The sequence below is a fragment of the Furipterus horrens genome, unplaced genomic scaffold, assembly GCF_987537825.1.
Source record: "Furipterus horrens unplaced genomic scaffold, mFurHor1.1.pri manual_scaffold_4, whole genome shotgun sequence".
Taxonomy (NCBI): Eukaryota; Metazoa; Chordata; class Mammalia; order Chiroptera; family Furipteridae; genus Furipterus; species Furipterus horrens.
This window is the reverse complement of record NW_028327174.1, coordinates 7,688,843-7,715,809: the sequence shown is the minus strand read 5'-3', so window position 1 is coordinate 7,715,809 and position 26,967 is coordinate 7,688,843. Positions and strand designations below refer to the sequence as shown.

The 26,967-nt window shown below is 54.4% G+C and overlaps 2 protein-coding genes across 3 annotated transcripts; both read left to right on the top strand.

The window, feature by feature from the left end:
- The first annotated feature begins 505 nt into the window (after window positions 1-505).
- On the top strand, window positions 506-9,351 carry NOL12 (nucleolar protein 12). Of its 2 annotated transcripts, XR_016510415.1 has the most exons (7): window positions 506-666; window positions 2,133-2,238; window positions 2,513-2,561; window positions 3,090-3,232; window positions 4,738-4,835; window positions 5,279-5,659; window positions 8,122-9,351. XR_016510415.1 is itself a non-coding variant. In XM_090272466.1 (6 exons), the coding sequence occupies exons 1-6, from the start codon at window positions 584-586 to the stop codon at window positions 5,442-5,444; spliced, it is 645 nt and encodes a 214-aa protein (XP_090128592.1). In that variant the 5' UTR covers window positions 506-583; the 3' UTR covers window positions 5,445-5,663. The 2 variants fall into 2 exon arrangements, 1 of the variants encoding a protein (XP_090128592.1); XM_090272466.1 differs by lacking the exon at window positions 8,122-9,351 and having other exon boundaries at window positions 5,279-5,663.
- On the top strand, window positions 7,601-26,967 carry LOC150011048 (TRIO and F-actin-binding protein-like). The gene is made up of 6 exons (XM_090275087.1): window positions 7,601-7,607; window positions 10,978-11,048; window positions 16,959-17,098; window positions 18,412-18,607; window positions 19,673-19,841; window positions 24,309-26,967. Exons 1-6 carry the CDS (start codon window positions 7,601-7,603, stop codon window positions 26,639-26,641), a joined length of 2,916 nt encoding a protein of 971 aa, XP_090131213.1. The 3' UTR covers window positions 26,642-26,967.

Below are 26,967 nucleotides of genomic sequence, written 5' to 3'. Positions count from 1 at the left end.
ATCATTAATTCAGGCAAAAGCCCAAATAATATTCTGCTAGGAGACAAAGGCAAGCCCTCCAGGGTAGAAGTTGAAAACCACTGCCTTGCAATAACACCAACAAGTCACTATAATTATCCCCATTTTACAAACAGGGTCATTCAGGCACAGCAAAGGCAACTGAACTGGTCCAGCACTACATAACTGTAATTGGGATACCAGGATTCTAATCCAGGTAGTTTGCTTCCGGAAACGTGATCTTGGAGAGCACCACCAGGTTAACGTTAGAATCAAAAGTGGGATCAGCAATCTGGTCATTCAGTAATGACCTACTGTGTGCCAGGTGCCCTACTAGGCGCTGGGACGTCGGGGACTCGCTCTCACCGTCGCTCTAGAAGAAGGAATAGGACTGGGAGTCGCCGGGCAGAGATCTGCTCCTTACACCCAGAAGGGGTGGGGAGACGGGCTCGGCGGTCCCTTTAAAAGATTGGGCCCGGTGAGCGGAACAGCGGAGCACGGTTGGGAGGCGCGCCCGGAAGGCCGAAAACGCTGCACCGGAAGTGGCTTAGGAGAGTGGGAACAGCGCCGGCCAGGCCTCACAGTTATGGGCCGCAACAAGAAGAAGAAGCGAGATGGCGACAATCGGAGGCCCCGGCTCGTTCTCAGCTTCGACGAGGAGAAGCGACGGTGAGTGCTAAGGCTGGACCACATCCCCTCCGGCCGCCGGGCAAGGCTTACGCCAGGTCCGGGCCGCGCACGCTCACGCGGCGGGCCCTTCCGGCCCCGCCCTTTCGGCGTGGTCCTCCCTTGCGCTCCCTCCCGTGGAGTGGAAGCGGCCGCTTGCGGCCCCTAGCCTGTGGAGTGGAATCGCCCAGCCCAGCTCCCTTTGCTCTTATGGGCGCCCCAACTCGCCTTACTCGTGTGTGCACGACCGCAGAGCTGGGAGTTTGGGTTTCAGAGCAGTGGCTTCGATCCCTCTAACCTAGCCCAGCCCTCCCTCCCCCCGCGTAGTACTCTCAGCTGTTGGTGACGAATAAGCGAATGAAATGAGTAGCTTCGGTTTATTTACCCACTCACCAGACCTTTACTCCTGCGGTGGCATACGGTGGTGGGCCGGCTGAAAACCGAGCGTTGGAACGCGGGGGGATGGAAGTGGTGCCGTCGGCACTACGGAGCTGAGGAGGGGCTGGGCTCAGAGGGAAGAAGGGAAATGCTGGGGCATCTGCTGGCCCTACAAGATGGGTTCAGGGGCAGATGCCCTGCAGAAAGTGTACAGGTCTGGGTAAGGGTGGCCTTGGAAGCCCAGCTAGCAGTGGCTGATTTCACCGGGGAGCGGGATTTGGCAGTATAAAAAGGGCCTCACCTGGTCTAGGTTCAAAGGCCCACGACTTGTGCCCATCGCTTTGGCCCAATTGCTTGAAGCTGAGAGCGCCGGGGGCTAGTGGGTAGAAAGAGGCAGCATCTCCCATCATTTTCGTGACCTCACACTCTGTGACCGAGGGCAAGTCACCTCGCCTCTATGCGCCTCAGTGACCCCCATCTGTGAAACAGGGTTTGGTGCCTGCGGTTAGGGTGGTCGATGGCACGGGCCAGGAAAGAATTCACAAACAGAAGAAAAGGCAGAGAGCAAAGTTTTATTCACGCTCCAGGAGGGGCAGGGGGCTTGGTGTGGAGCGTTACACCAGCACTGAGGAGTGTGGGCTTTGGGATTTTATTGGATTATAAAAGGGTGGGGTGTCCCTGTTGTGTGGTCCCTGGGCTGTTAGGGGCGTTGCAACACGGGATTGCCATTGGTTTTGCCTGAGCTCCAGTTTGCTCCAATGTTATCTTTTGCCTGTTGCCTGTGGCTGTGGGGGGTGGTTAGCCATGTTCTGTTCCTGCTTTCCAGTAGTTTCCAGTCCTGGGAACATAAGCTTAGGAGGAGTACAATGGTAGTCACGCTTACCAAGGTCAAAGGCGTGCTCGGCAAGAGGCGCCATGATAGCAGTGGCCCTGGCTGTGTCCTGTTATCTGCTACTTGTGAGGGTTACGTGAGTTAACACATGTACTTTTCTGGAACGGTGCCTGGCACGTAGTGAGTGCACTTGAGCAGTGTTCGGAGCTGTCCTTTCTTTCCTTGTATCTCCTGACTGCCCCTTGCCTCCTTCCTGTAGGGAGTACCTGACAGGCTTCCACAAGAGGAAGGTGGAACGGAAGAAGGCAGCCATAGAGGAGATCAAGCAGCGGCTCAAGAAGGAACAGAAGAAGCTCCGGGAGGAGGTGCAGAGCGGGAGGGCAGGAGAGTCTCTGACTCTCAGGGGACTTACAGCCTCGGATGGCCTGAAGTGGGGGTCTGCCAGGGTGAGGGGAGGTGTGAGCAGGCCCGGGATGTGGTTTGTACAGGTAGAGACACCGTGGGGCCCGGTCTAGGGAAGGTGTAGGATGGAATCTCCTGGTGTTTCACGCACTCACCCTGGAGGTGAGTGATGCCCCTTCCTGAGGGGGGCCTGGAAGGCCCTCATACTCACTGTGTTCCGTTCCTTTTTGGCTTCAGCGCCACCAGGAATACTTGAAGATGTTGGCAGAGAGAGAGGAGGCACTAGGTAAGTCCCATTCTTGGCCTGACCTGGAGAATAGCCAATGGGCTGGGATCTATTTATCCCTTGGTAAGTGGGAGGGTAGAGGTGTAAGGGCTGCACAGAAGCTGACTTCCTTAACTCTAGGGGTGTTGGTGATGACCTAGGGGCCAGAGGTGGTCCTTGGGTACCTTTAAATGTGAGTGGATCAGAGACAAGGAGGAGACTCAAACCTCTTGGTAAATCCTGAGCAGACAGCCCAGTTTCTGGGGCCTGGAGGGACTAGGGGGAGAGGGGAAGGGGCAGCCGCAGCTTCTGGTGTCACACTGGGCTTATCTTAGGTGGGGAGCAGGTGGTCTGAGGTTTTCCCGGAATGCAAAAGGAGGAGTTGGGTCACCTACAACATTTATTGTCAGGCCAGGCCCTGGAGCCAGTGACTTCCCGGATACTCTCCTATAGAGTAGAGAGGCCATTGCACTGCAGGGTTGGGAGGGGCTGGGGCCTGGCCACTTATGCCCTGGGGCTGAGGCCCAGTTCTGTGCCCACCCTGCACAGAGGAGGCGGATGACCTGGACCGGCTGGTGACAGCAAAGACAGAGTCAGTGCAGTATGACCACCCCAACCACACAGTTACTGTGACTACCATCAGTGACCTGGACCTCTCTGGGGCCCGGCTGCTTGGACTGCCCCCACCGGAGGTGAGTGCCACTCTCATCCCTGGGCAAGAAGGGACACAGGGGCAGTCCGGTTTGTCAGGGGTTGCTAAGCGCTGGTCCATAGCACAGAGATTCCAGTGCAAGGGTCTTTTTCCCTTCCGTGTCCCGGACAAAATCCTTGAGCTTGGGGCTGCAGAGGCCACTTCCACCACCGACTGGAAAGGCAAAGAGAAGCTTGGCATCTCTTTGCCTTTCCTCTTCCCTTCATCGGTAAACTGAAGTTCGCTGGTGGCAGCACCTGCCTTGTGGGATTGCTGTGAGGTTGAAAGTGGTGAACCTGCGAGAAGCACTTAACATTTGTAAGAACGGAGTCGCTCAGAGAACCATCAAGACGCAGCGAGCAGAAAAAAAGAAGTTTATTGCGGGAACTAGCAAGCGGGGAGGAAGCCATGCCACGAATGGCCCAGCTCTGGCCTCCTAGGGAAGGAGGGGCTGTTTTATAGGGGGAAGGAAAAAGAAACTATTGAATTCAGTCACTTATCTTGCAGCTGTAAGCATGACGAGCCGATCAAGGCCAAACGGGGCTCGGCTTGACATTCCCTGCTATCACGAGAAACTCCCAGACAGCAGCAGGCAGGTGGGCGGAGGGGGAGGGCATGGGAACCGAGGCTGCCAACATTGTTGTTTACTGGGATCACATCTGTGTGCCTGCGTACTGACAGTGAGTTTTCAGCCTATGGGTTATTAGCGGGTTGTGACCAGAATCTTAAACAAAGAGAGAGATAGCCCTGGCTGGTGTAGCTCAGTGGTTGGAGCATCGTCCTGTAACTGAGGGGTTGCGAGTTCCATTTCTGGTCAGGACACATACCTAGGTTTTGGGTTCATCCCTGGTCCACTCGTAGGCATGTGCAATCCCTGGTCCTGACGGGTACAGTCCCTGGTTCCAGCATGGATCTCCAGTCTGGGTACATACGGAAGCAACCGATCGATGCTTCTCTCATATCGATGTTTCTCTCTCTCCTTTCCTCTCTTTCTCTAAAGAAGCAAATGAAAATGTCCTCAGATGAGGACAAGTGAAAAAAAAAAAAGAGAGAATTATCACTGAAATTATTGAGAAGTGTCACAGTAAGTTTCAGTTAAAGTTGTGTCTCTGGGTTATATAGGAAAGTATATACATGTACCGCATATACACAGTTACGAGGTAAACCACAATTCCTATCTTGGATTATAGTGTGCTTAAGTCCTGGAGCCACTAGTCTATCACATCTAATGTGCACCTGCTATTTCGTGCTCAGTCTTCTGAAAGGTTTGATGCAAAGACAAGCCTGGTCCCCAGCTTAGAGTTCTTCCGTCTGTGAGTGTTGAGTGGAAGGCCGAGGCAGTGGAGGACTCTGAAACACAGCTCTCCCCTGCGTAATCCCTGCTCCAGGGCACACACGGCCTTCCCTGAGCCCCAGCCCAGGCCTGGGAGGCTGCGGATCATGACTCCACTCTACAGAGCCACGATGCCACTGCTCTCTGACAGTTTTTGTCCTATGCTTCTTTAGCAAGGGGCTGGGCCTGGGTCTGAGGAGGAGGTGTCATCCATGGAGAAGCCGACCAAAGCCTTACCCAGGAAGTCCAGAGACCCCCTGCTATCCCAGCGGTGAGCCCTGCCCTGTTCTCCCCTATGAGCCTATTCTGCATGGCTGGCATTGGTGACCCAGTCTGCAGAGCCAACTCCTGCTGGCTTCTTCGCGGTAGCATGGGGCAGCTGTGGGGCCCACAGCAGCCCTCTGCTTTGCCTGTCAAGCAGTGCTCAGCTCCTCATCACTGTCCCTCACCCCCACCCCCAAGAATGGCCAACCCTGGGTGCCCTTTGTGTCTGGGGTAAGGGCCTCTCTCTCTCAGCTAAGAATCTGGCAGGCCCTCTGAAGTCAAAGCAGGCTGCCTTTGGAAAGGACTTGGCATTCCCAGTATTTGGGGCTTGTGCTGACTTCCCCTTCATGAGCTGGGCCTCCGTCACCCCCTAGCTCAACCTTTCACTTATGCCCTGTTCCCCAGGGTAAACTGTGGCTCTAGCCTCACTAGCTTTCTACCCTTCCACAGGATTTCCTCTCTCACGGCATCATTGCACGCACACAGTCACAAAAAAGTCAAGAGGAAACGTCCCCGACGGGTCCAGGACTCTACCAAGAAGCCCCCAAGTGCCACTCGTACCAGCAAGACCCAGCGCCGCCGGCTGACTGGCAAAGCCCAGCACAGCGGAGAGTGAGCCCAAGAACAAGGCAGGCCCCAGCCTAGGCCGTAAGGATCTGTCCTGTTTCTGCTTGGCTGTCCCCATAACCCAGCCTGCACAGGGGCTGGGGTTTTTACCACCGGAGTAGCAAGCAGCTGAGAACTAGCCTCCCTCAGGAGGAGCCTTCGGGGCCAAATTGGGAGCATCTTCCCAAATGTATACCCCACTGCGCCTTCATCAGATTTGCAAAAGTAAGCAAGTGTGCTTTGTTTATCCTTGGCCCTGATGCCACGTGCTGAAGGTAGGCTTCTGGAGCGGTGGGCATGGGCAGAGAGCTGGATGTACCCTCACCCCCCAGCACTTTTCCCTGAGGGTGGGAAAAGGCAGCGTCGGCTCTGGACCCCCTAACCATGGGTGCAGATCAGCATAACCGCTGGTGGACTCCGGAGTCCGTCTGCTCACCTGAAAAGTGGGCAGTGCAAGCTCTGCCCTTTACTGGCTGGGACTTGGGCCTTTCCCTTCTCGGTGTCCCTCGTCTCCTCAGCTGAAACTGAAACGGTGGAAGCAGAGGAGTCCTTCCCCGCCCCCCAAACTGGGGCAGCTTCCCAGGCTTCCAGTAGCGCCCAGGTGCAAGGAGTGATTAATCCTTCGTAAAGAAAATCCATCTTACCTGAAAGTATGGCCCTTTCTAAGCAGACCCCTCAGGAGTCCTGCTGGTGTTCTGCAAGGCTGCCATTTCTTCACGGTCCTTCCAGATCTTAGGGTGTGGCTTCAGAACTAATGAAAACCAGCCTGTCCCTTCCTTGTCCCAGCTTATTAGTGACCTACCTCACACACTCTGGTGTTCCCCTGACCAAGAAGGGCCCTTGGCAGAGCCCACCTGCGAAAGGTAGATGTGGTGCCATCGGGGACAACCAGAGCACTGTTCTGGGCATTGTCACATTCCTCGCCTGCTACTTACTGGTTCCTGTGGTTCTGAGCTGGAGCACAGGGATTTCGTGTTGTGCCCTGGTTAGGGGACCCATGTTGGGCCGTAACACTAGGACTGAAAAGGGAGTAAGATGCACACTCATCCCCAGCAAAGCTCATGAATAGAGATGGTCAAGGTGACAGGAGAGGGCTGTGACGGGAGCACAGCGGCAGGCCTTCCCCCCACTCACCCCATGGAGGCCCTTCCAGGAGCAGCCCCACAGCGTCCCCATTGGGCAGGCTCAGCAACTGTGACTGTCAGGCCGCGCCTGGGGTGGGGAGGTGCTTTCCCATGTCACCATCAAAACCTGCCTGATGATGGCTGGTGCAGGTCTGAAGGCCACACCTGGTCATGGGAATGCAAAGCCCAGGGCTTGTGGCCAGGAGGCCTTGTGAACTGGCTTCTCAGCTCCTTCCACCTGCTCTTGGTGCTGCGTTCCCGTTGTCGTCCACTGTGCTTGGGTCACATGACACGCCCAGCTTGTTTGCCTCCATCCAGGGAAGAGCCCGTTGCCAGGCTCCCTAGGTGGTTCTGGTTCCCAGCCCAGGAGGGCTGAGTGTGAGCCTTGTCCTCACAGGCCCCTGCGAGCAGGAACCGAGTGGAACCTGGGGGATCAGTGTGCACAGCAGGGTTTGGGATTGGATCTTGGCTCTGCCACTTGAGCGCTGTCTGAGCTCCTCGCCGTGCGCACCTCTCTGGGTCTGTTTCCCATTTGCAGGATGACATAACACAGCTGCCTCTTAGGGCTGCCTGTAAGAGGCCAAAGTGAACCCATGTGTGTGAGCCAGTTCCCAGAGCACCTGCCATTCTCTGGTGTGTCTTCAGTGTGTGCGCGGCTGCTGCTGACTGCCGAGACACCTGACCTGCGTCTCTTCCCATCCCCAGTGACATGGGGTCATTTACAACTTATATCCACAGCGTGTCATGTTTATTAGGTTTTGATGTTGCTCTCCTGTGTGTGCCGCTAGTTCTTCCAGCAGACCAAGGAAGCTGAGCCATGGTGGTGTTGCCAGTCCTAGGATCAGGAGTGGTGGGGTCAGAACCCTCTGGGGAACTTGTCTTCTCCCAGGAGCCCCTCTCCCCATGCGCCACATCTGGATTCTTTACTCCTGTTGCTCCCCATCTGGTCGGCCTTGCGGGTTGAGGCCTCTAGGAGCTTGATCAAGGCAAGAGTCTCTAAAGGGGTCAGTAAAAGCAAGCCTTGCCGCTTTGGATCACCACGATGCAGGGTAATGACGGGTTGGAGCCAGCTCCGATGCCCCTTTTAGAGACCAGTGCCTTCCTGCTCCTGCTCCATTGGGCCACGGTTCCCTGCATCTGTCTTCCCTGCCCAGAGTGTGTGATTCTCCACCCAACCTGTGGGCAGGGAGGGCTGGGGTGACCGTTTCCACTTCACTGAGAAAAAGCTGAGGTTCAGTGGGGTAGAGTGGGAATAGAAGTCAGTGATTGTTCTGCTTCTCCAGATCTCTTAAGGGTGGTGTCCCAGCCACAAGAAATGTCATGAGCAAAGGTGGAGATGATCAAGCCCAGGCTTCACGGAGTGGAAGTGGGGACATGAGGCTGGTACTAAATGGTGACAAGTGGTGGCTGCTGCCTTGGCTGCCACTGTTACATCCTTAGCCCTGAGCCATCACACAGAGGGCACAGCAGGCAGCTCCAGATCTAGGGGACGTGCTCAGGATGACCCATCAACCTACCAACCTGCCCCTGACTCTCCCTCTCTCCTTCATTCTTCCATTTCAGCCTCTCTGCATTGGTGCCCCCCTCCCCATGAAAACGGTCTTTAGGACCTGTGTGCGCACTGCCCTCTCTTCTCCAGGCCTTTGCTCAGATGTTGCCATCTCAGGGCAGCCTTCCCTGACCACAGCAGCCACTGCCAGTGCCTCCCTGCTGCATTTTTCTCCTTGGCGCCCGTCACCAGCCAATATACTTTATATACTGCTTATTTTATTGATCTAGTTTGTGGTCTGTTTGTCTCCACTAAAATTGCAAAATTACAAAAGCAGGAGACTAGATCTTTTGTTCACTGATGTATCCTCAGCACACACAACTAACAGAAGTAGGGGTATCACAAGTATTTAATGAACTCTCAGGAGGGCCACCTGAGTTGGCTTCAGGTTTACTGATGGGTGGGGGCTAGAGGACTGGGGTCATACCCTGAGCTTCAAACTCAAACTGAGTGCCTGCCCCATCCTAGGCACAGAATAGTCAAGGAACTTTCTCAAGATCACAGCCAGGAAGTGCTAGCCCCAGATATTGAACACAAGTTTCATTACTCCCTGTTTTGCTTACAGTAATTGGGACCAAGCAGAAAGCTCATTATTTTTTAAGGTTTTATTTATTTACTTTTAGAGAGAGGAAGAGGGGAAGAAAGAGAGGGAGAGAAACACCGATGTGCGAGAGAAGCATCAATTGTTTGAGGTTGCCTCTCGCACACTCCCAGCTGGGGACCTGGCCTGCAACCCAGGCATGTGCCCTGACTGGAAATTGAACCGGTGCCCTTTTGGTTCACAGGCTGGCACTCAGTCCACTAAGCCACACCAGCCACGGTGAAAGCTCAGTATTTTTGTTATGAAGCTATATCTTTGCCTGTTCCGTCCTGGTCAGGATGACCTGTTCAGAGGCTGGCTCTCCCGCTGGTCAGTGGGCTCTTCATCTCAGAAGGAGCCACATTTTGTTCATTACCATCTCCCCAGCTAAGGCATGGCTGTACCAGCTACCTGTGACTGACTGAATTAGTGAAGATGTTCTGTGGTCGCCAGTGGAGGCAGACACAGGGTTTTAGTCTTGTCTCTGCCACTTACTAGCTGTGTGACACTGCTGAGTTAGTTTCTCTGATCCTTAGTTGCTGTGAAATGAAGATCTTTGTACTTAATTTTTCATGTTACCATGTCTTCATGAATGTAAAGATTTTGAACTAGGAGCTGGCACATAGTGCAGAATAAACGTTAGCTTTAAAAATCTTAATTATTGATTGATTTGAGAGAGAGAGAGAGACATCGATTTGTTGTTCCACTTATTTATGCATTCATTGGTTGCTTCTTGGATGTGCCCTGACTGGGGATTGAACGCGCAACCTTGGCATTTTGGATGATGTTCTAACCAACTGAGCTACCCGATTGGGGCAAACATGTTACACGTTTTAAGATTTTATTTATTTTTAGAGAGAGGGGAAAGGAGGGAGAAAAACATCAATGTGTGGTTGCCTCTCACACGCCCCCAACTGGGGACCTGGCCTACAACTCAGGCATGTGCCCCGACTGGGAATCAAACCAGCAACCCTTTGGTTCACAGGCCAGTGCTCAATCCACTGAACCACACCAGCCAGGGCCATGTTGTACTTTTCAAAAGGGGAGAACTGGCACTGGCCAGGATGGGTCAGTTGGTTAGAGCGTCGTCCCGTAACCTAAAGGTTTCAGGTTCATTTCCCAGTCAGGGTACATGCCTAGGCTGCAGGTTCAATCCCTGGTTCAGCCATACCAGAGACAACCTATTGATGTTTCTCTCACATTGATGTGTCTCTCCCTTCCTCTTTCTCTAAAAGCAATGAAAAAATGTCCTCAGGTGAGGATAAAAAAAATTAAAAGGGGGAGAACTGCATTTGAATGTCGCGTCAGTGGAAGTGTGCAAATAGAGGTTGAAAACCCTGGGCGTTTAATTTCATCCTCACAGATAATATTACTATCCCTGTTTTACAAATCAGAAAACTGAGGCACAGAGAGGTTAAGACTCTAGCCCAAGGTCTAGGCGATAGCCAGGTTAGGGGACTGAAACAGGAATACTAACCAACGGGAAAGAGATCAGAAGGAGCCAGACTCACCAATGCTAGCCCTCCTGAGGGCCCGCTGAGAATCGGTCTGCTGAGGCTATACTACGGGTCCCGCGCTCAGAGGCATCTGGGCACCGCCCCCCTCCGCCCCGCCCCTTACCCTCGGGTTGCCCAATCTCGCGGCTTTCATGTAAATAAAGTACCTAGAGAAAGCCTATGAGAGAGTGGCAGGGGCGTGGCCTCCGTCCACCTCTCGGGCAATGTTCTGATTCATTGTTAAAATAAAGAGGCCGTGACCTCGGCACCTCCTGCGCGTGGAAACCCGAGCCGAGGTTAGTACTGCGTAACGGAAAGGGTGGAGGGGAGGAGGATGAGAGGGAAAGGTAGAGGAGTGAGGGATACAGGGAGGGACAGGCTGACTGGCTGGATGGAGAGGTCCAGTGGTCCATTCTCCGGGTGGGGCATCCATATCCTCTGCAGGTTTTTCTTCGTTATATCCGCACCTAAAGTGCATTTCAGGGAAAGATTCTGCCAATTGGGTTGGGGAGGAGGAAGCGGGAGCAGTGAGGGGGACGTGGAGTAGAGCCCTCAACATCCGTCCCCAATATCTCCTGGGCGTCTCCATCCGAAGAGATTCTTACTCCCCTTTGTGGCCGGACTGGGCAAGAACCTCCCAGACTGGGCGGGACGGATTCACTCCCCTTCTACCACTGGGAGCAGGGAAGGATGCTGGGAGAAGAGCCCAACAGCATCAGAGACCCTGGGGCCACCGAGGGGCCAGTGGGTGTCTCCCCCCACCCTACCCAGACCCTGCCCTGCCGCCTCCCCAGGTCTGATGGAGGAGCTAGGAACCTTCACCCTGGCTGCCCCAGTGAAGGATGTGAAATTCCGCAGCTCTCAGGTGAGATTGGCAAAGAAGGGCTGATCCCCTGGGACACTGTGGAGGAAATTCTCCAGGTGAGGAACGGTAAGGGCAGTGACTTGGGGGCACCGTAAGGGGCTTATCTATTTGGAAATATGGATTCCTCTCACCCCCATTCCCTCCTGGGGCTCCGTGTGGGTTAGGAGGGCATCTTCAAGTTACTCTACTGTCCTCCCCACCAGCCTCCCCTGGCACAGCAGTGGAGCTAGCTCTCAGCGGCAAGGGAAGTACAGCCATGTGCTTAAGTCAGAACATCTGGTTTGGCCAAGCCCTGCCACAGACTTGCTGTGTGCCTTTAGGTTGTTCATGACTTTGTCCACAACTCTGAAAGTACCTGGCCAGCCTTTTGCCTCCCTCCCAGTGTTTCCCAAAGGACCTGTGTGAGTTGGCGGTGTGATCCAGAGCCCCTCACTTCCACCTCCTGGCACACAGACCTGGGTTTGAATCCAGTTCAGCCGCTGGGACCTTGCAGGTTATGGAACCTCTGTGAGCCTTCCTTGCCTCATCTGAAACCGACATGAATGTTTTCCACAGTGCAGGATAATTGGAAGGCAAGGGCACCCCAACTTTGGGGTGCACAAGTCCCCTAGGAGACTTGTTTAAAATGCACACCCCCTGGTCTCACCTAGGTGGATCTGGGGAAGGAACTGGGAATATACATTTTATAAGCAGCTCAACTGAGTCTAATGCAGAGTTCTCAGAACACACTTGGAGAAATACTGCAATAATGACTAGCAATCTCATGCTAAATGCTGACAGAGTTCTTGGTGCTTAGTGAGTGTTTGTTGGGTGAATAAATGAATAGATGAATTAATGGATGAATACATAACTTTATTTCCTTGGTCTTTATCTGTCCAGAGGCAAGCTGGGGCTGGGATCCAGGTGTGCTGCCAGCCAGACACCTGGTCCTTATCTCCCTGCTCCATTCTTCCCAGGCCCCTCCACCACTGGATCACAGGAGCTGCCCTGGCCTAGCTCACCTAATATGGAGGGGGCGGCTGGGAATGCCCCCTGTGCATACTTGGAGGCCAATGTGCTTGCCCAGAGCTGCTGTCAAAACTGCTCCCACCCTGAGGAGGCCCACAGAGCAAGGCATGAGGTGCGCTGGCTTTCCTGAGTGGTCAGGGTGGTTTGGGAGGGGGAACTCTGTCATGGGCTGGAGCCTTGCAGTTAAATCCAGACACTGGTTTTCCTCCCAGGCAGAGCCTCAGTTTTCCTATCTGTACAATGAAGTAATGGGACTGTGTTAATGTTTCCCAGATGCCAGTCATTCTCCTCCTGATTTTATCATTTTTTTTGCCGTAGCCTCATGTAATCTATTACTTACCTTATTCTTTGAATCAACACCCTTTTATCACTAAAACAGAACTTTAGATCACTACCACAAATAAGAAACTAGGGTCATATCCTTCATATAGAAGGTTAAAAAGAAAGAAAGAAAAAGACAAAAAAAAAAAAAAAGTGTCGTTCAATTCTAACTAGATAGTGTTATTGGCTGAAGGCTCTGAGCCTGAGTCTTGCCATCTCTCTATTAAAGAGAAATTGGCAGATGTAGGAGGGGCGTTAAAGATATCTTGGCACCCACTGGAAACTTTCTCCTTGAAGGTGTTGAAGGAGTGAAGCATTTTCTCACTTTGGGATTGATGTGATCTTAGGCCAAGTCCTTGTACATGTGACCCAGAGCTTCTGGTACACATGCTATAAGAAACATGGGACCTGTGAGTTCCCATGGGCCCTTTCAGCCTTGATCCATTATGGCTCTGTCATTCCCAGAGGGTCCTGAGGCTCCCTCCTCTCAAGCCTGGCAGTCAGCACCATGCAGGGGGTTAGGTTCCAAGAGGTGACCAATATAAGGGAGTCACTGTTCAGCTTTGGAGCCACACAGGGCAGAGCTCCAGTGGTAGGTTTGCCACTTCCCTGCTGTGTGACCTTGGGTCATTTACCCTCTCTGGCTTCACTCTCCTAAAGAGTAAAGCCTTCTCATTCAGGCCATCTGGCATTGCTTAGCCTAAGTCACATGTGGCTAATTCAAGACTCATTAGTTTCCTCTCCCTCATTCCCAATCAGCAAAACAAACCTGAGAGATTCCTTTCTGTCTTGATACCTATGGTAACAGCTCCCCTACCTCCAAGTTCAGGGAACAGATAGATGCCTGAGAACTCAGTGAGTCCATCTCCCATGCAAATGACCTTCTCCCAATGGGTGCAGAGATGGCAAGTGAGGAACAGAAGAAGAAATTGGGATTCAGACAGGTTTGATTTCTAGTCTCAGTCCTACCACTTCCCAGCTGAGACCTTCAGCCAACTCACGTGTGCACACATATTGAATAGGTGCTTAACATGTGCCCGGCATCATGCTAAATGTTGGGGAAACAGTGATAAGTAACAGTCCCAGCCCCTGGTTCATGGGGCTTGTAATCTAGCAAGAGAAATGCAAACTAAGAAATTAATCATGCAAATAATTATGGTTCTGCTAAAGATTGTTGGTTGGTATGGCTCAGTGGATGGAGTGCCAACCTGCGAACTGGAAGGTCACAGGTTTGGTTCCCAGTCAGGGCACATGCCTGGGTTGCAGGCCAGGTCCCCAGTTGGGGCTGTGTGAGAGGCAACCGATCAATGTTTTTCTCCCTCTCTCCTTCCCTTTTCCTCTAAAAATAAATAAATAAAATATTTTTTTTAAAAAGGTTGTAAGGAGTAGCAAGTTGCATGAGGATAAATGACAGGCTTCTCCAAGGAAATGATATTTCAGCTGCTTTATAAAGATTCTGGGGATATTGACCAGTGAAGTTGGGGGGAGAGGAGAGGAAGGGAACAGTAGGTGCAAAGGTCCTGAGGCAGAAAAGAGGAGGCACATTGGAGGCTGGAGAGAGGCCACCAAGAGGGAGGTGCATGGGAACTCCAGGAAAAGATGGAGAATAGGGTGGGGGCTGGTGTCACCAGACCCTGTGGGACCTTATAGACATGCTGACTCTGCACTTTCTTCTGAGAGGCACGGGAGCCACTGAAGATTTTAAACAGGAGTGATGTGATCAGATTTGCATTTTCCAGAGTCACTTTGACTGCAGGGCAGAGAATGGAGTAAGAGTAAATCAAGGTGACCATGGAGACTTTGAGACAGAGAGAAAGGCACACATTTCAGAACTAACTGAACAGGAAAATCTAAAGGATTTGGTACCTGAGGAACATGGAGGGGGTAGAATGTGGCTGACGTGTAAGTTATTTCCTGAGGCAGGTACTTGGAGTAGGAAATCCATGTGGCGTTGTTGGGGGTGGTGGGTGAGAGGTGCCTATGGGCCACACTGCAGATGCGGGACGTTACTGAAATACGGAGCTGAGGAGCCAGACCTCAGTCGGGGACAAAGGCTCTTGAGTCATCAGGATCCGACGCTGATGAAAGTCTTGCTTGTGGATGAGCAGTTTCAAACATGGAGAGTCACAAAATCTGTGTGATAAAGAAGCATTCTCCAGCCTGGATGCGACTGTTCAGTTAGTTCCCGGCTGGGTCCCTCATTATGCCTGGGCTCAAACTCTTCCCTGGGGACCTGGTAAAGGTATCTCCTGGGGACAGAATCAGCTCTAAAATCTTAACCTACTTTGGAATATGTGGGAATGGCCCAGGTTCTTCCCCAAAGCTTGTTCCAGCTCCCCTGGGATCCTGGCTTTGGCTATGCCTCTGTTTTACCCTCAGCTGAGTCTACCACAGGCTGGAGGAGGGGTTATCCCTGGCAATCACAGTCTTGACCAGGTCATGGCCAGATTCTGGATGGAGGGAGGCAAGAGGGTCGTGATGTATGCCAGGCATCACACATCCTTTTTAATGTATTTATTCTCTAAAAAAAATTTTTTTAATACTCACCTGAGAATATGTTTATTAATTTTTAGAGAGAGAAACGTTGATCGGTTGCCTCCTGCACAAGCCCTGACCAAAGGTAGAACCTGCAACCTAGATATATGCCCGGACCGAGGATCGAACCTGTAACCTTTTGGTGCACAGGACAACGCTTCAACCAAATGAGCCACCTGGCCAGGGTTAATGTATTTATGCTTAAGAGTATTTAACATTCTATTGGTTTAGCACTAATAAAATTCTATTATATTTAAGATGTACAGATTAGGCACTGTCCTAAGCCCTTTACAAATATTAACTCATTTAGTTCTCATAATATCCCTAGAAGGTGGGTCCTCTTATCATTCCCATTTTGTAGACGAGAAAACGAGGCTCAGAGAGGGGAAGCTACAAGGCTGAGGTCACCCAGCTGGGAAGTGGAGGTGCCAGGATTGGGCCTGATGTCTGTCTGAGGCCAGAGCCTGTGCTGACCCGCCAGACAGGAAATCAGAGCCTGGGACTGGCTCCTGGTCCTGCTCCTGTGGGTGGTGGGTAGTGATGAGGGCTGGGGGTGAGAGCAGAAAAGGGGTGCCCTGACTGGCTGGGGGACTTGTTGGGCCCAGCTGGGCTCAGACCCCTTGGCAATGCCCAGTGAGCTGCTCCCTCCTCATTCATGCAGCGAGGTCCCCAGGGCGGCCAAGGCGCCAGGCCGGGCTGTGGATCTGACACCTCCCGCTGCCGAGCGCTGATCAGAATCTTGCTCCAGGGCAGGGGGCGAAACTGAACCCAGACAGGCTCCTCTGGCTTTGATGGCACAGCAGACACCCCAGCCCCACTCCTTAGCTCTGCCCAGGTCCTGCTAGTGGCCCCTTCTTGGAACCCAGAGAGTCTGTGCCCACCCCGGGACTGTGGCCAGGCTGTGGCCTTAGCCCTGAGCTCTGGGCTCCAGGGTCCCCAGGGAGCCCAGGCCCAGGCCCCCACCCTGCCGGCTCTCAGGTGAGCTGTGGGGATCGGGTTCCTGTGGTTTCATGTCCTGCATTGTTCTTGGCTGGGCCCTGGCTTATGAAACAGTAATGAGGGGCCCCTGCTCCTGCAGCCGGCCCCTCTAAGGTTTCTGCTGCCTCGGCCGCTGCCACCACGGCCCAGAATCGGGGCCTGGGAGGGCGGCAGCGTGGGGGCCTGAGCCGGAGCCCCCCGGGGACGAGGGTGCTGACAGCCGCCAGCCACCAGTTCCGGAGCCCGCTGCCCAGGTAACCCGAGAGGAGGCGGGGTGCAGGGTGTTGCGGCCGCTGTCTCCCACCACCAGGGGAGGGCCCTGCCACCCCAGGAGGTGGGGAGGAATGGGGGGGCCTTCCCAGAGATGAACAGCCGTTCCCCCTGGGTGAGCCCAGCACCAGCCTTCACAGGTGTGGCCTTGCTGAGGGTGGAGGGAGAGAGAAGCGAATAGTCTGCTCAGGGCCTCCCCCTCCACCCCTGGGGCCTTGACCCTCCAGCCCAGGAGCCCCCTGCCCGTCCTTTAGTGGGCAAATCTCTTCTTTTCTCCAAGGCCTTCTTTTCCCATCGTCCCCTTCCTCAGATTACCTCTTCTCCCTCACTCTCCAAGCTGACTTAATTCCCCATCCTCATTCTCCTTCCTCGTCCTTGTCTTCTAGCTACAGAAACCCTTCTGGGTCCTTTTGTGCACTTCATAACCTCAAGCACACACACCCACATATGTGCCAGCACACACATAAGTGAGCTTACATGCACTTATGCAAACATATTCACTAGTGTAGCCCCCTGACTTGCATATACATGCACACACAGTGACACACACAGGCCTTTATACACACACATACCTGTACACACGTATGCATGCACATACCCTGCACCTTGGCCAGCCCTCAGCTTGGGTCCCCAGGGGCGCTTCCAGCCTGATGGGCAGCTCTCCTTGAGAAGTCTAAGGTCCCGAGAGGAGATGCCTAGAGACTCTCCCACACCCCCTAGTGGGGGGAGGGGCCGTGCAGGGGGAGGGGAGCCCCCACGTGGGCATTGAGGTGCCTCCTCTCTCCAACTCTGTCCCAGGAGCCCGGGAGCCCTCCAAGTGCTGAGGCGCCCTACTGTGACCTGCCCTGCCGCCCGCCTGCCTCTGAGGACCTGCACAGTGCTTCGACCTCTGGGTGCCAGCCTGCGGTGGGCCTGGGCCTTGCGCCAGGGCCCGAGAGGTGGGTAGAGCTCCAGGGCCTGGGGAGGGGCTCCCTGGGGTAGCCCTCACCTGCCCCACCTCACACTCCTTCACAGTGACAGTGTCTGTAACGGCTGTGGGCGTGGGTCACATGGTCAGTCCATACAGCTGGGTACAGTGGGCATGTTCCTTGGCCCTAGCTCAGCTTCGATCCGGGGCACAGAGCACCCATGAACCCATCCTGCCCCGGGCATGGCTCGCAGCCCACTCACGTTTCCTTGTTCCCTTTGCACAGCCTTAAACAATGAAACAGGTGTAACACCCGCCTGCCTGCCTGTGCGCAGCTCCAGGCTCTGGGATCCGCTCCTGACTGGGTGGAACTGGAGGCCCCTTTGTGGCTGAGGTGCTTTGGGAGGGCATGGCGGAGGGTCTAGAAACCTGGGTCCAGCTTCAGCTTCATCCCTTTCAGGCTGTGGGACCTTGGGCAAGTTATTTCCTCTTTCTGAACCTCAGTTTCCCCATTTAAAAAATAAGAACAATGGAATCGAATCAGCATAGCTTTGGGAACATGTGTTCCTCAGGTGTTTTTTTTTTTTTTTTTTTAAACCAAAAGCTCTGCCATCAAATATGTTTCCGAAAGTCAGGGATAAGCAAAGTTGGGTGTCTTTCCTGCAGGACTGGTTAAAGCCTTTAGTTCACAGGCAGGCACTGTGCTTCTGAGTGCGGGGTAGACGTGTGCAGTGTGTCCCAAACTTACGTGACTGCAGACCTCAGGGGTCGGCACCCATTTCCGTCTTGTTGGCCCATCTGTGGGTGACTTCGGGGATACTGCCATCTCTGTGCCAAGTTGGGCCTGTGGCCACCCTGACTGGCTTTTCCAAAGCAGGGCTTTCTCTGCAGCTCCCTCCCTTGGCATCCGGACTGGTGACCTGTCACTGCCCCTGGGGCTCTGTTACCTCTCGGAGGCCCCCGTTAGCTCAGCATAATTATGTCTCAGCCTTACTGAGCTTGGGTCCTCACTTCTGCTCCAGTGACAGAGGGTCGGGGCTGGGGCCACAGCCCTGGTTCACAATGCAGCTCTGCCTTTCCCAAGCTCTGTGACCTTGGCTAGTCCCTTACACTCTCTGAGCTTCAGTTCCTTCATCTGTAAAATGGGAATAATCACACTCACTTCAAAGGGAGGCTCCTGTAGCAAAACCGGGCAGCCCACGTGAAGAGCCCAGTACAGAGAGGCCCAGCTGTTGGCCTCCACTGCCCCTGCAACGGGAGGGGGGTGCGCCCCTGGGTGGGGGTGTTACTCCTTAATTCCCATGGCTTTTGGGGAAAAAGTCATGGGTCTGTTTCCTCTCTCAGGGGCCCATCGGCAGGGCTTCCTGCAGAGGGCCCCACAGTCACCCCCAGGAGCAGGAGCCGGGACCCCGAGGCAGTGCCCTATCTGGAGGGCCTGGCCTCCTCCCTGTGTGGCAGCTTCGACGAGGGTCCTGACTCTGGTGCCAGCTCCAGCCCTGACTCCAACACCCCCGATGATACCAGCAACTCGTCCTCTGTGGTGAGCTGGGGGCGGGGGGCTGAGGGCAAGAGCAGATCACCCCTCTGTGTCAGCTCCAAACTCCTTGGTGAGAGGAGGGCTCAGCCTTTCACACCAAGGATCTGGGCCCAGGGGTCTGGAGCCTGAGTGGGCACCTCAGGCTGCCCGGACCACCCGCCTGGGGTGGGGAGGTATCTCTGCAGGGCTGGCCCGGGAGGGCTGGGGGTCTGCCGATGAACAGATGGAGGAAGGAATTTCAGTTGATGGGGACTCCACGAGAATCACCAACTGGGCTCAGGCTGCCAAAAACTCTCAAGTCAAAGGTCACAGAGGGCCAGGATGTTGGGTGTGTCGTCCAGAGCAAGGATGGGGTTGGTCCTGAGCCCTGCCTTGGTCACACACCACTAAGTGCCATGAGCAGCCCTGGCAGAGGACAGAAGGAAGGGAACGGAGTGGGGGTCGCGGGCTGGCCAGGGCTGGGGGCTGTTTAGCTGTGAGAAGAGGAGACTCACGGGAACTTCCTGGGCATTCTCCGCTCAAAGGCCTGACACAGAGTAGAAGGGGCAGACTACCCATGAGACCTCCAGGGGGAAGTGATGGACAAGTAATGAGACAGGGGCTCAGGAAGGCTCCCCAGCCCCCTGTATGGGCCTGTTTGGGGCAAGAAAACCGAGACTCAGAAGGGAGGCAACTTAGGTGAAGCCACACATCTGGGAAGTGGTAGGGGAAGGCTTTGAACTGACTTCTCTGTAGATTCCAGGGGTGTCTCTGGGGTGTGGCACAGCTATGCCAAGGCCCTGAGACCACACTGTGTTCAACTGCCCTGGTTCAAGTCCCCTCCCACGTATGCCATTGCCCAGCTGTGTGACTTTGGGCACGTTCTTAGCTCTGCAGACTGCCTAGGTCATGGGGCTGATGGAAGGTAGCTGAGTTTAGCCGGCAAGCGGCCCAGCACTGTGCTGGGCACACAGCAGGTGCTCTTTCAGCCGCATGCCCCTCTCTTCTACCCATCTCATGCTGGGAGCGCCAACCTGGGGTCTTCCTTCTTCACCTCCAAGCATGCTTTCTCCTGTCCTTCCCTTGCAGGACGGGGACGTTTTCAAAAGGCAGGAGGAGGCCCCCAGCTGGGACGAGTTCACCGCGATGATCCCTCGGAAGTTGCAGGAGGGGTCAAGACCTGACAGTGCCCAGAGGGCTCCATCTGTCCTCACCCGGTCACCTGTGGGAGGAGATTCTGTGAGCCAGAGAAAGGAGGGTGAGTCCTTCTGCCAGACCAGGGTGGTCCGTTGGTCCCTGGAACTATGAATGTGATGGCCAGGGGCCTGGGGCCCAGAGAACCATCTCCCTGGCCATCTGGTCCCCTGGACATGTCTTACTTTGGTGGCTTAAGTCTTAATAATAATAACAATCCCTTATAATTACGGGGCAGACATAACATTCCATGTAACCTGCTTGAAATACCCTTTCTTACAGTTGGTGGGTTAGGATCTTCAGGTTGCAAGTGACAAACAGGCCGAGTAAAAAGTGTAGGGGGTGATGACATCAGGCATAGCTGGATCCAGGTGCAAACACGATTCAGAAATCTGGCCTCTGCTCTGCTTTCTTCTGTGGTGGCTTCATTCTCAGCCAGGCCCTCCCCCATGGTGGCATGCGGAGCAGTGGCAGTGGCAGGCTGTATTCTCCTTGCTTATCAACCTCCACAGAGAGAAGACACAATGTTCCCAACATATGGAGCTTAAGTCCTAGGGAGGGTTCTCTCTGGGGCCCAGCATGGGTCATATACCCAACCTGATGATCAGGGATAGGGTGAACCTCATGGCTTGGGGGTGGGGAAGAGGAGATGGCCAAAAGGAAATCAGGGTGGTGTTTCTCCCGAAGAAAGGGGGAAAGGTGCTGGTCAGGCCAAGCTTGGGCCCTCCCATCAGTACTGGACTGTGCTGCCTCCTGATATGTGTCTTTAGCATCGTCAGGATTTGGGGAGGTGGGCCAGAGTATCCAGGTCCTAACGCTGGTGGCCAGTCCTAGCTTCCTTTGGCTCCTGTAGCATTCAATCATCAAACATACCAGTGCTAACTATGCATAAAAGCTGGTGTCAGATGCTTGGGTGTTCAGAAGGAATTAGATGTGGTTGCTGTCCCAGACAGCTCACCATCCAGTAAAGCAGGTGGACGGGAGATGGCCAACAGCCGCCCAGGACAGAGGAAGAGCAGAAACATGTGCCCTGCTGTGAGCGACAGACTGGGTGGGGTGTGGGTGCAGAGGACGAAGAGCTTCTTTCCATCCATGGAGGGACTCACAGAGGAGAACCCCCCAGACATGCGCTCTAGCAGAGGAGACAGCCGGGCCAAAGGCTTGGGGGTGTGAACAGGGAGTAATCTGGGATGTACAGCTTGGACATAGATGGGGGCATCCAGTTAGGTTAGATCACACTGGGCCAAGGAGTTTGGACTTAGTTCTCTAAGTAGTAGGGCGCCACGGGAGGTTTTTGGGGAGGAGAGTGATGTGATTGGACCTGTGCGTCAAGAAGTTCACCAGGAGGAGGTGCGAAGGATGAACTGGAGCCTGTCAGACTGAGGGATGAGACACCAGTACAAGGACTATTACAGCCACTGTAGTGACAGCTGATTCAGGCACGAATCACTGGCTGATGCTAAGTTCCTAGGAGAAAGGTTGCCAGGGAACAGGGTATTCACACGTCTCAAAGCATCATCCCTCAGATTACACATCGATTATGGAGGGAAGAGGCACTCTTAGGGTGGGAAGATAGGGCAGATCTTCCTCAGCCAGGTGGCCACTTGGCATCCCAGTGGGGGACACAGGGAAGGACACAGCATCCTTTCCAAGTCTTCTTGTTAAAAATGCACCGCCTGCATCTAATCCCAGCAAGATACCAGACAAGCCCAAACTGAAGGACATTCTACAAAATAATTGACAGCACTCTTTAAAAAAATTTTTTTTTTATTTATTGATTTGAGAGAGAGACAGAGAGAAACATCAGTTTGTTGTTCCACTTATTTATGCATTCATTGGCTGATTCTTATATGTACCCTGACCAGGGATTGGACCCACAGCCTTGAGTATTGGTACAGTGCTCTAAACAACTGAGCTACGCAGCCAGGGCCTGACAGAACTCTATGAAAGACGTAAAAGGCCTGGGGAGCTCTTCTTGAATAAAAAAGGCTACAGAGACAGGGAAGCAAAATGCCATGTGTGATCCTGGATTGGATGGAAGATAGAAAGATTTATAGCCACAGGAGACATTATTGGGACGGTCCGGGAAAGTTGAATATGAAGAGTATGTTAGGTAACAGTTTTGGATCCACGCTCTGTTTCCCGAGTGTGATAATGGAAGGAGATTGTCCTTGCTTTTAGGAGATACATTAGGAGAGAGTTAGGGGTGAGGTGTCAACTTCAATTCTCACACAGTTCAACAAGGTAAATGATAGGCAGATAGAGGGCGGCTGACAGGTAGATGACAGGTAGGTAGGTAGGTAGGTGGGTAGATGAATGGCTGGATAAAGCATATGAGACAAACCATTAACAGCTGGTAACTCTGGGTGAAGAGTCGCTATATGGGTAATGGACGCACCATTTCTGATATTATTTATTTATTTTTAGAGGGGCGGGAGGGAGGGAGAAAGAAAGGGAGAGAATCATCAATGTGTGGTTGCCTCTTAAGCACGTCCAACTGGGGCCAGACCTGCAACCCAGGCGTGTGCCCTGACTGGGAATCGAACTGGTGACCCTTTGGTTTGCAGGCTGGTGCCCAATCCACTGAGCCACACCAGCCAGCGCTGGATGCACTGTTTCTGTAACCCTTCTGTAGCCCATTGCAATTGTCCAGGTGAGAGATGGAGAAATCTGAATTAGGGTCATGGTCGTAGGTGAGGAGGAAACAGAGAGAAGAGAGACTTAGAAGGTGGACTTGATGGGATTGGGGACAGGAGAATACACCGTCCCAGCTCCTGGTCTGGGTATGTGTGTAGATGGTGATGCCTTTTGCTGACAGCAGAGCACTGGGGAGAAGGGTGCAAGCAGTGTTGGCCGAGGTGGGGCTAGAGCCCCGGGGAAGAGCTGTAGAGTCAGGGTGCTCAGAGAAGGGTCAGGGCCGTCTTCACTGGCCATTCCTTCTAACTCTCCTTTGCTGATGGCTCTTCCTCTGCTCAATCTTCACATACGGATGCCCCAGAGCCTAGTCCTGGGTTCCCTCTGTTCTCTCCCTGACAACTCAGCCACTCGGCTTTCAATACTATCTGGAAAAATCAGCATCTCCTGAGTTCACACCTCTGGCCTTGATTTCTCACCTGAACTCTACCTAATTCATTGTACAACTGACCTCTTCACTGAGGTATATGGTAGCACCTCAAACTCAACACAGCGTCTTCATTTCATTCATTTGATAAGTATTTATTAAGCACCTACTGTGTGCCAGACCCTGTCCTAGTGCTGGAGAACCAAAGTGAAGAAGACAGACAAGACCCACCCTATGGAACTGGCATCCCAGTGAAGGGGAGTTGACAGAAAACAAATGAAAAGCCAGATCAGAGAGTGGTAACTGATTTTTGGAGAATTAAGGCAGGAGCCCTGGCCAGGTGACTCAGTTGGTTGGCGCATTGTCCCATATACCAAAAGGTTGCAGTTTGATTCCTGGTCAGGGCATATACCTAGGTTTCAGATTCGATCCCTGGCCAGAGCACTATGGGAGGCAACCAATCAATGTCTCTCTCACTTCTCTCTCTCCCCCACTTCCTCTCTCTCTAAAAAAGATCAATGAAAACATATCCTCGGGTGAAGATTTAAAAACAAAAAAAGACAAAACTATGAGAGCAAGTGGCCAGGTGGACAGGGAGGGCCTCTCTGGGTGGGGGTGGGGTGACATTGTAGCTGAGGTCTGAGTTCGGAAGCAGGAGGAGCAGCCAGTGCAGAGGAAAGTGTGGTCATGGGAGCGTGTGGAACAGGGGGAAGGGGGAAGAGGAGGCCGGTGTGGAGGCCACCAGCAGCCTGACCCTCCCTCCAGGCATGTTCCTCCTGCAGTCTCTTCTGCGTCACCACTCGTCCAGCAGCTCAGGCCCCAAATCCCGATTCCTTCCTTTCTTCACCTTTTGTATCTGATTATCAGCAGCTCTGGGCAGCACTGCCTTCCAAATGCACCCAATCTGTCCCCTTCTTGTTGTCTCTCCCAACACTCCCTGGCCAAGCCACCGCTGCCGCTGGCTGGCATTACTGCCAGAGTCCCCTCAAGCTCTCCTGTTTCTGCCTGGCCCCCTTCACTCCATTCCCCCATCTCCACGCCCCACAGCAGCTGGAGCCATCTTTTAAAACATTAATCAGATCTTGTCACCTCACGGCCCCATCCCACTGCCCTGCCCCCTAGGCCCTGGGGAGACCCATGTATGAGAAGGGTAACGGGTGGGGACCAGATGCCTCTCTGGTGCAAATGGCGTGATAGGCACGTTGGATTTTGCACTAAATACTTGCTCTCTTGCTCTTAAACACAGGGGCAGTGGGGTGGGTGGAGCCTCACTTTGTGACCTGCTTGATCAAAGGCAGTCACCAGTGTCCACCTGGTGGCAGGGTCCCAAATTGCAGGCGGGGGGCCAAAGCCCAGGAGGAAGTAGCCAAATCCAAAATACTAGAAACTCCTTGACATCCCTCTTGGGGCACCTCCCAGTCTGCAAAGCACACCCTCCCCGTACCTTGAACCCGCCTCTTCTCTCTTTAGAAACTGGTAGTGGGACCCGAAGCGCCGGACAGCACTGGGCAAAGCTCCGGGGAGAAAGTGGGCACTTCTTGGAGCGGCACCGGTCAGCGCTATCCAAGGCTTCCTCTGCGACACCCCAGAGCGGACCTCGAAGCGCCCCCTCCCGGGGTTCCTCTCTCCATCGCTCTGCCCAAAGGGAGGCTGTCCAGACTGCGTCCACACAGCTCGATAACCCCCAAGCGTCCTCTCCCTCCCAGACAGCCCCACAGGACAGCCCTACAACCTCATCCGCCCAACAGGACACCGCCAGGACCTCTTCCACACCGAGGAACACCCCTAGAGCGTCCTCTCCCTCAAGAACTGCCCGACGGGACAACCCCAGAACCGCATGCACCCAACGAATCAATCCTCGAGCTTCCTCTTCCCCCAGAGCCGCCCAACAGGACAACTCCAGAACCTCTTCTACACAACAGGACAGCCCTCAGACTTCTTTTTCTACATCTACTTCCCAACAGGAAGACTCTAGAACGTCCTGTGCCCAGCGGGACAACCCCAGGGGCTCCTCTCCCAACCGAACCATCCAGCGGGAAAATTCTAGAACGTCCTGTGCCCAGCGGGACAACCCCAGGGGCTCCTCTCCCAACCGAACCATCCAGCGGGAAAATTCTAGAACGTCCTGTGCCCAACGGGACAACCCCAGGGGCTCCTCTCCCAACCGAACCATCCAGCGGGAAAATTCTAGAACGTCCTGTGCCCAGCGGGACAACCTCAGGGGCTCCTCTCCCAGCCGAACCATCCAGCGGGAAAATTCTAGAACGTCCTGTGCCCAGCGGGACAACCCCAGGGGCTCCTCTCTCAACCGAACCATCCAGCGGGAAAATTCTAGAACTTCCTGTGCCCAGCGGGACAACCCCAGGGGCTCTTCTCTCAACCGAACCATCCAGCGGGAAAACTCCAGAACTTCTTGTGTTCAGCAGAACACCCCCAGAACCTCTTCTACCCAAAGGGACAACCCCGGAAGTGCCTCCCCTCAATGTTGCACCCAACAGAACAATCCCGGACCATCACCTTCCCATCGCTCCAGTCAGCGGAACAATCCCAGGAACTCTTCTCCCCACCGTACTAACAAAGACATTCCCTGGGCCTCCTTTCCCCTCCGGCCTACCCAGAGCGACAGCGCCCGAACCTCTTCCCCATCTCGCTCCAAGCAAAGTGAGGTTCCCTGGGCATCCATTTCCCTTCGGCCAACCCAAAGTGACAGGACTCAGACCTCATCTCCCTCTAGACCAACTCAGCGTGACTCACCCCAGGCCTCCTCTGGCCCTTCCCAGCACAATTCACCCTCCCGGGCCACCCCCTCTTCCCACAACCCAGGCCACCATGGTGCCTCCAGGACCTCGTCGCCTCTGTACCGTGGGGCATCCCAGACCTCTTTTGACTCCTCTCAGCCTCCATGTACTGTGTGCATTGGGCACCGGGATGCCCCCCGAGCCTCTTCGCCTCCTCGCTTTTTGCAACATGACCCATTCCCCTTCTTCCCAGACCCCCATGCTTCTGAGGGTGAATCGACCCACCATCAACCCCCCTACATCCCCCCAGCAGTGTGCATTGGATACCGAGATGCACCCCGGGCCTCCTCACCCCCTCGCCACACCCAGTTTGATCCCTTCCCCTTCCTCCCAGACACATCGGATGCTGATACCCAGTCCCCCCAGCACGACCCTCCTCAGTTTCCCCCACCTGTGTGTATTGGGTACCGAGACGCACCCCGGGCCTCCTCCCCACCGCGCCAGGCCCCCGAGCCCTCCCTCCTGTTCCAGGACTTCCCCAGGGCCAGCACTGAGAGCCTCGTCCCCTCCACAGACTCTATGCACGAGCCCCCCCACATGCCTGCCCCTGTGTGCATTGGGCACCGAGACGCACCTTCCTTCTCATCTCCACCACGCCAGGCCCCCGAGCCCTCCCTCTTCTTTCAGGACCCCCCTGGGACTAGTATGGAAAGCCTGGCCCCTTCCACCGACTCTCTGCATGGCTCCCCAATGCTGCTCCCCCAAGTATGCATCGGGCACCGGGACGCACCGCGAGCCTCCTCCCCACCCCGCCACCCCCCCAGTGACCTAGCGCGCCTGGCACCCTCACCTCCGCCAGGCAGCTCAGGGGGCTCCCGGGGCTCAGCACCCCCTGGGGAGACCAGGCACAACTTGGAGAGGGAGGAGTACACCGTGTTGGCTGACCTGCCCCCGCCCAGGAGGCTGGCGCAGAGGGAGCCAGGGCCCCAGCCCAGCAACGGGGGCCGAACCCGCAGCCCTGGCCGCGCAGAGGTGGAGCGCCTCTTCGGGCAAGAGCGCAGGTGAGCCCAGGGTGGGGTCAGCCAGGAGGGCTGGGGAGGAGGCTCGGCGGCAGGACAGGTGGAAGGCTCAGAGGCTTAGGTGCCAGATGGCAAGGGTTCAGACCGTCACCCTGCCACTTACTGGCTGTGTGACCCTTGTCAAGTCACTTCATCTCTCATTCCCAGTGTTCAGCGTCTTTTTTGAAGTGATATTGTGCACAGCCTAGTGGTTAAGAGCAAAGACCAGGGTCAGGCAGGCGGGATTCAAATCCTGGGTCAGAGCTACTCCTCATCTTTGTGACCTAGCAAAGTGATTTAACCTCCTGAGCCTCAATTTCCTCATCTGTAAAG

What these genes read in the sequence shown, in the direction of transcription:
- LOC150011048 (XM_090275087.1), top strand. An exon ending in CTTGCGCCAGGGCCCGAGAG is followed by an intron (nt 17,099 to 18,411) that starts GTGGGTAGAGCT and finishes TTCCTCTCTCAG; the next exon opens with GGGCCCATCGGCAGGGCTTC. An exon ending in CCAGCAACTCGTCCTCTGTG is followed by an intron (nt 18,608 to 19,672) that starts GTGAGCTGGGGG and finishes CTTCCCTTGCAG; the next exon opens with GACGGGGACGTTTTCAAAAG.
- NOL12 (XM_090272466.1), top strand. Translation starts at nt 584, where the DNA reads ATGGGCCGCAACAAGAAGAAGAAGCGAGATGGCGACAATCGGAGGCCC. An exon ending in TTCGACGAGGAGAAGCGACG is followed by an intron (nt 667 to 2,132) that starts GTGAGTGCTAAG and finishes TCCTTCCTGTAG; the next exon opens with GGAGTACCTGACAGGCTTCC. An exon ending in GACCCCCTGCTATCCCAGCG is followed by an intron (nt 4,836 to 5,278) that starts GTGAGCCCTGCC and finishes ACCCTTCCACAG; the next exon opens with GATTTCCTCTCTCACGGCAT.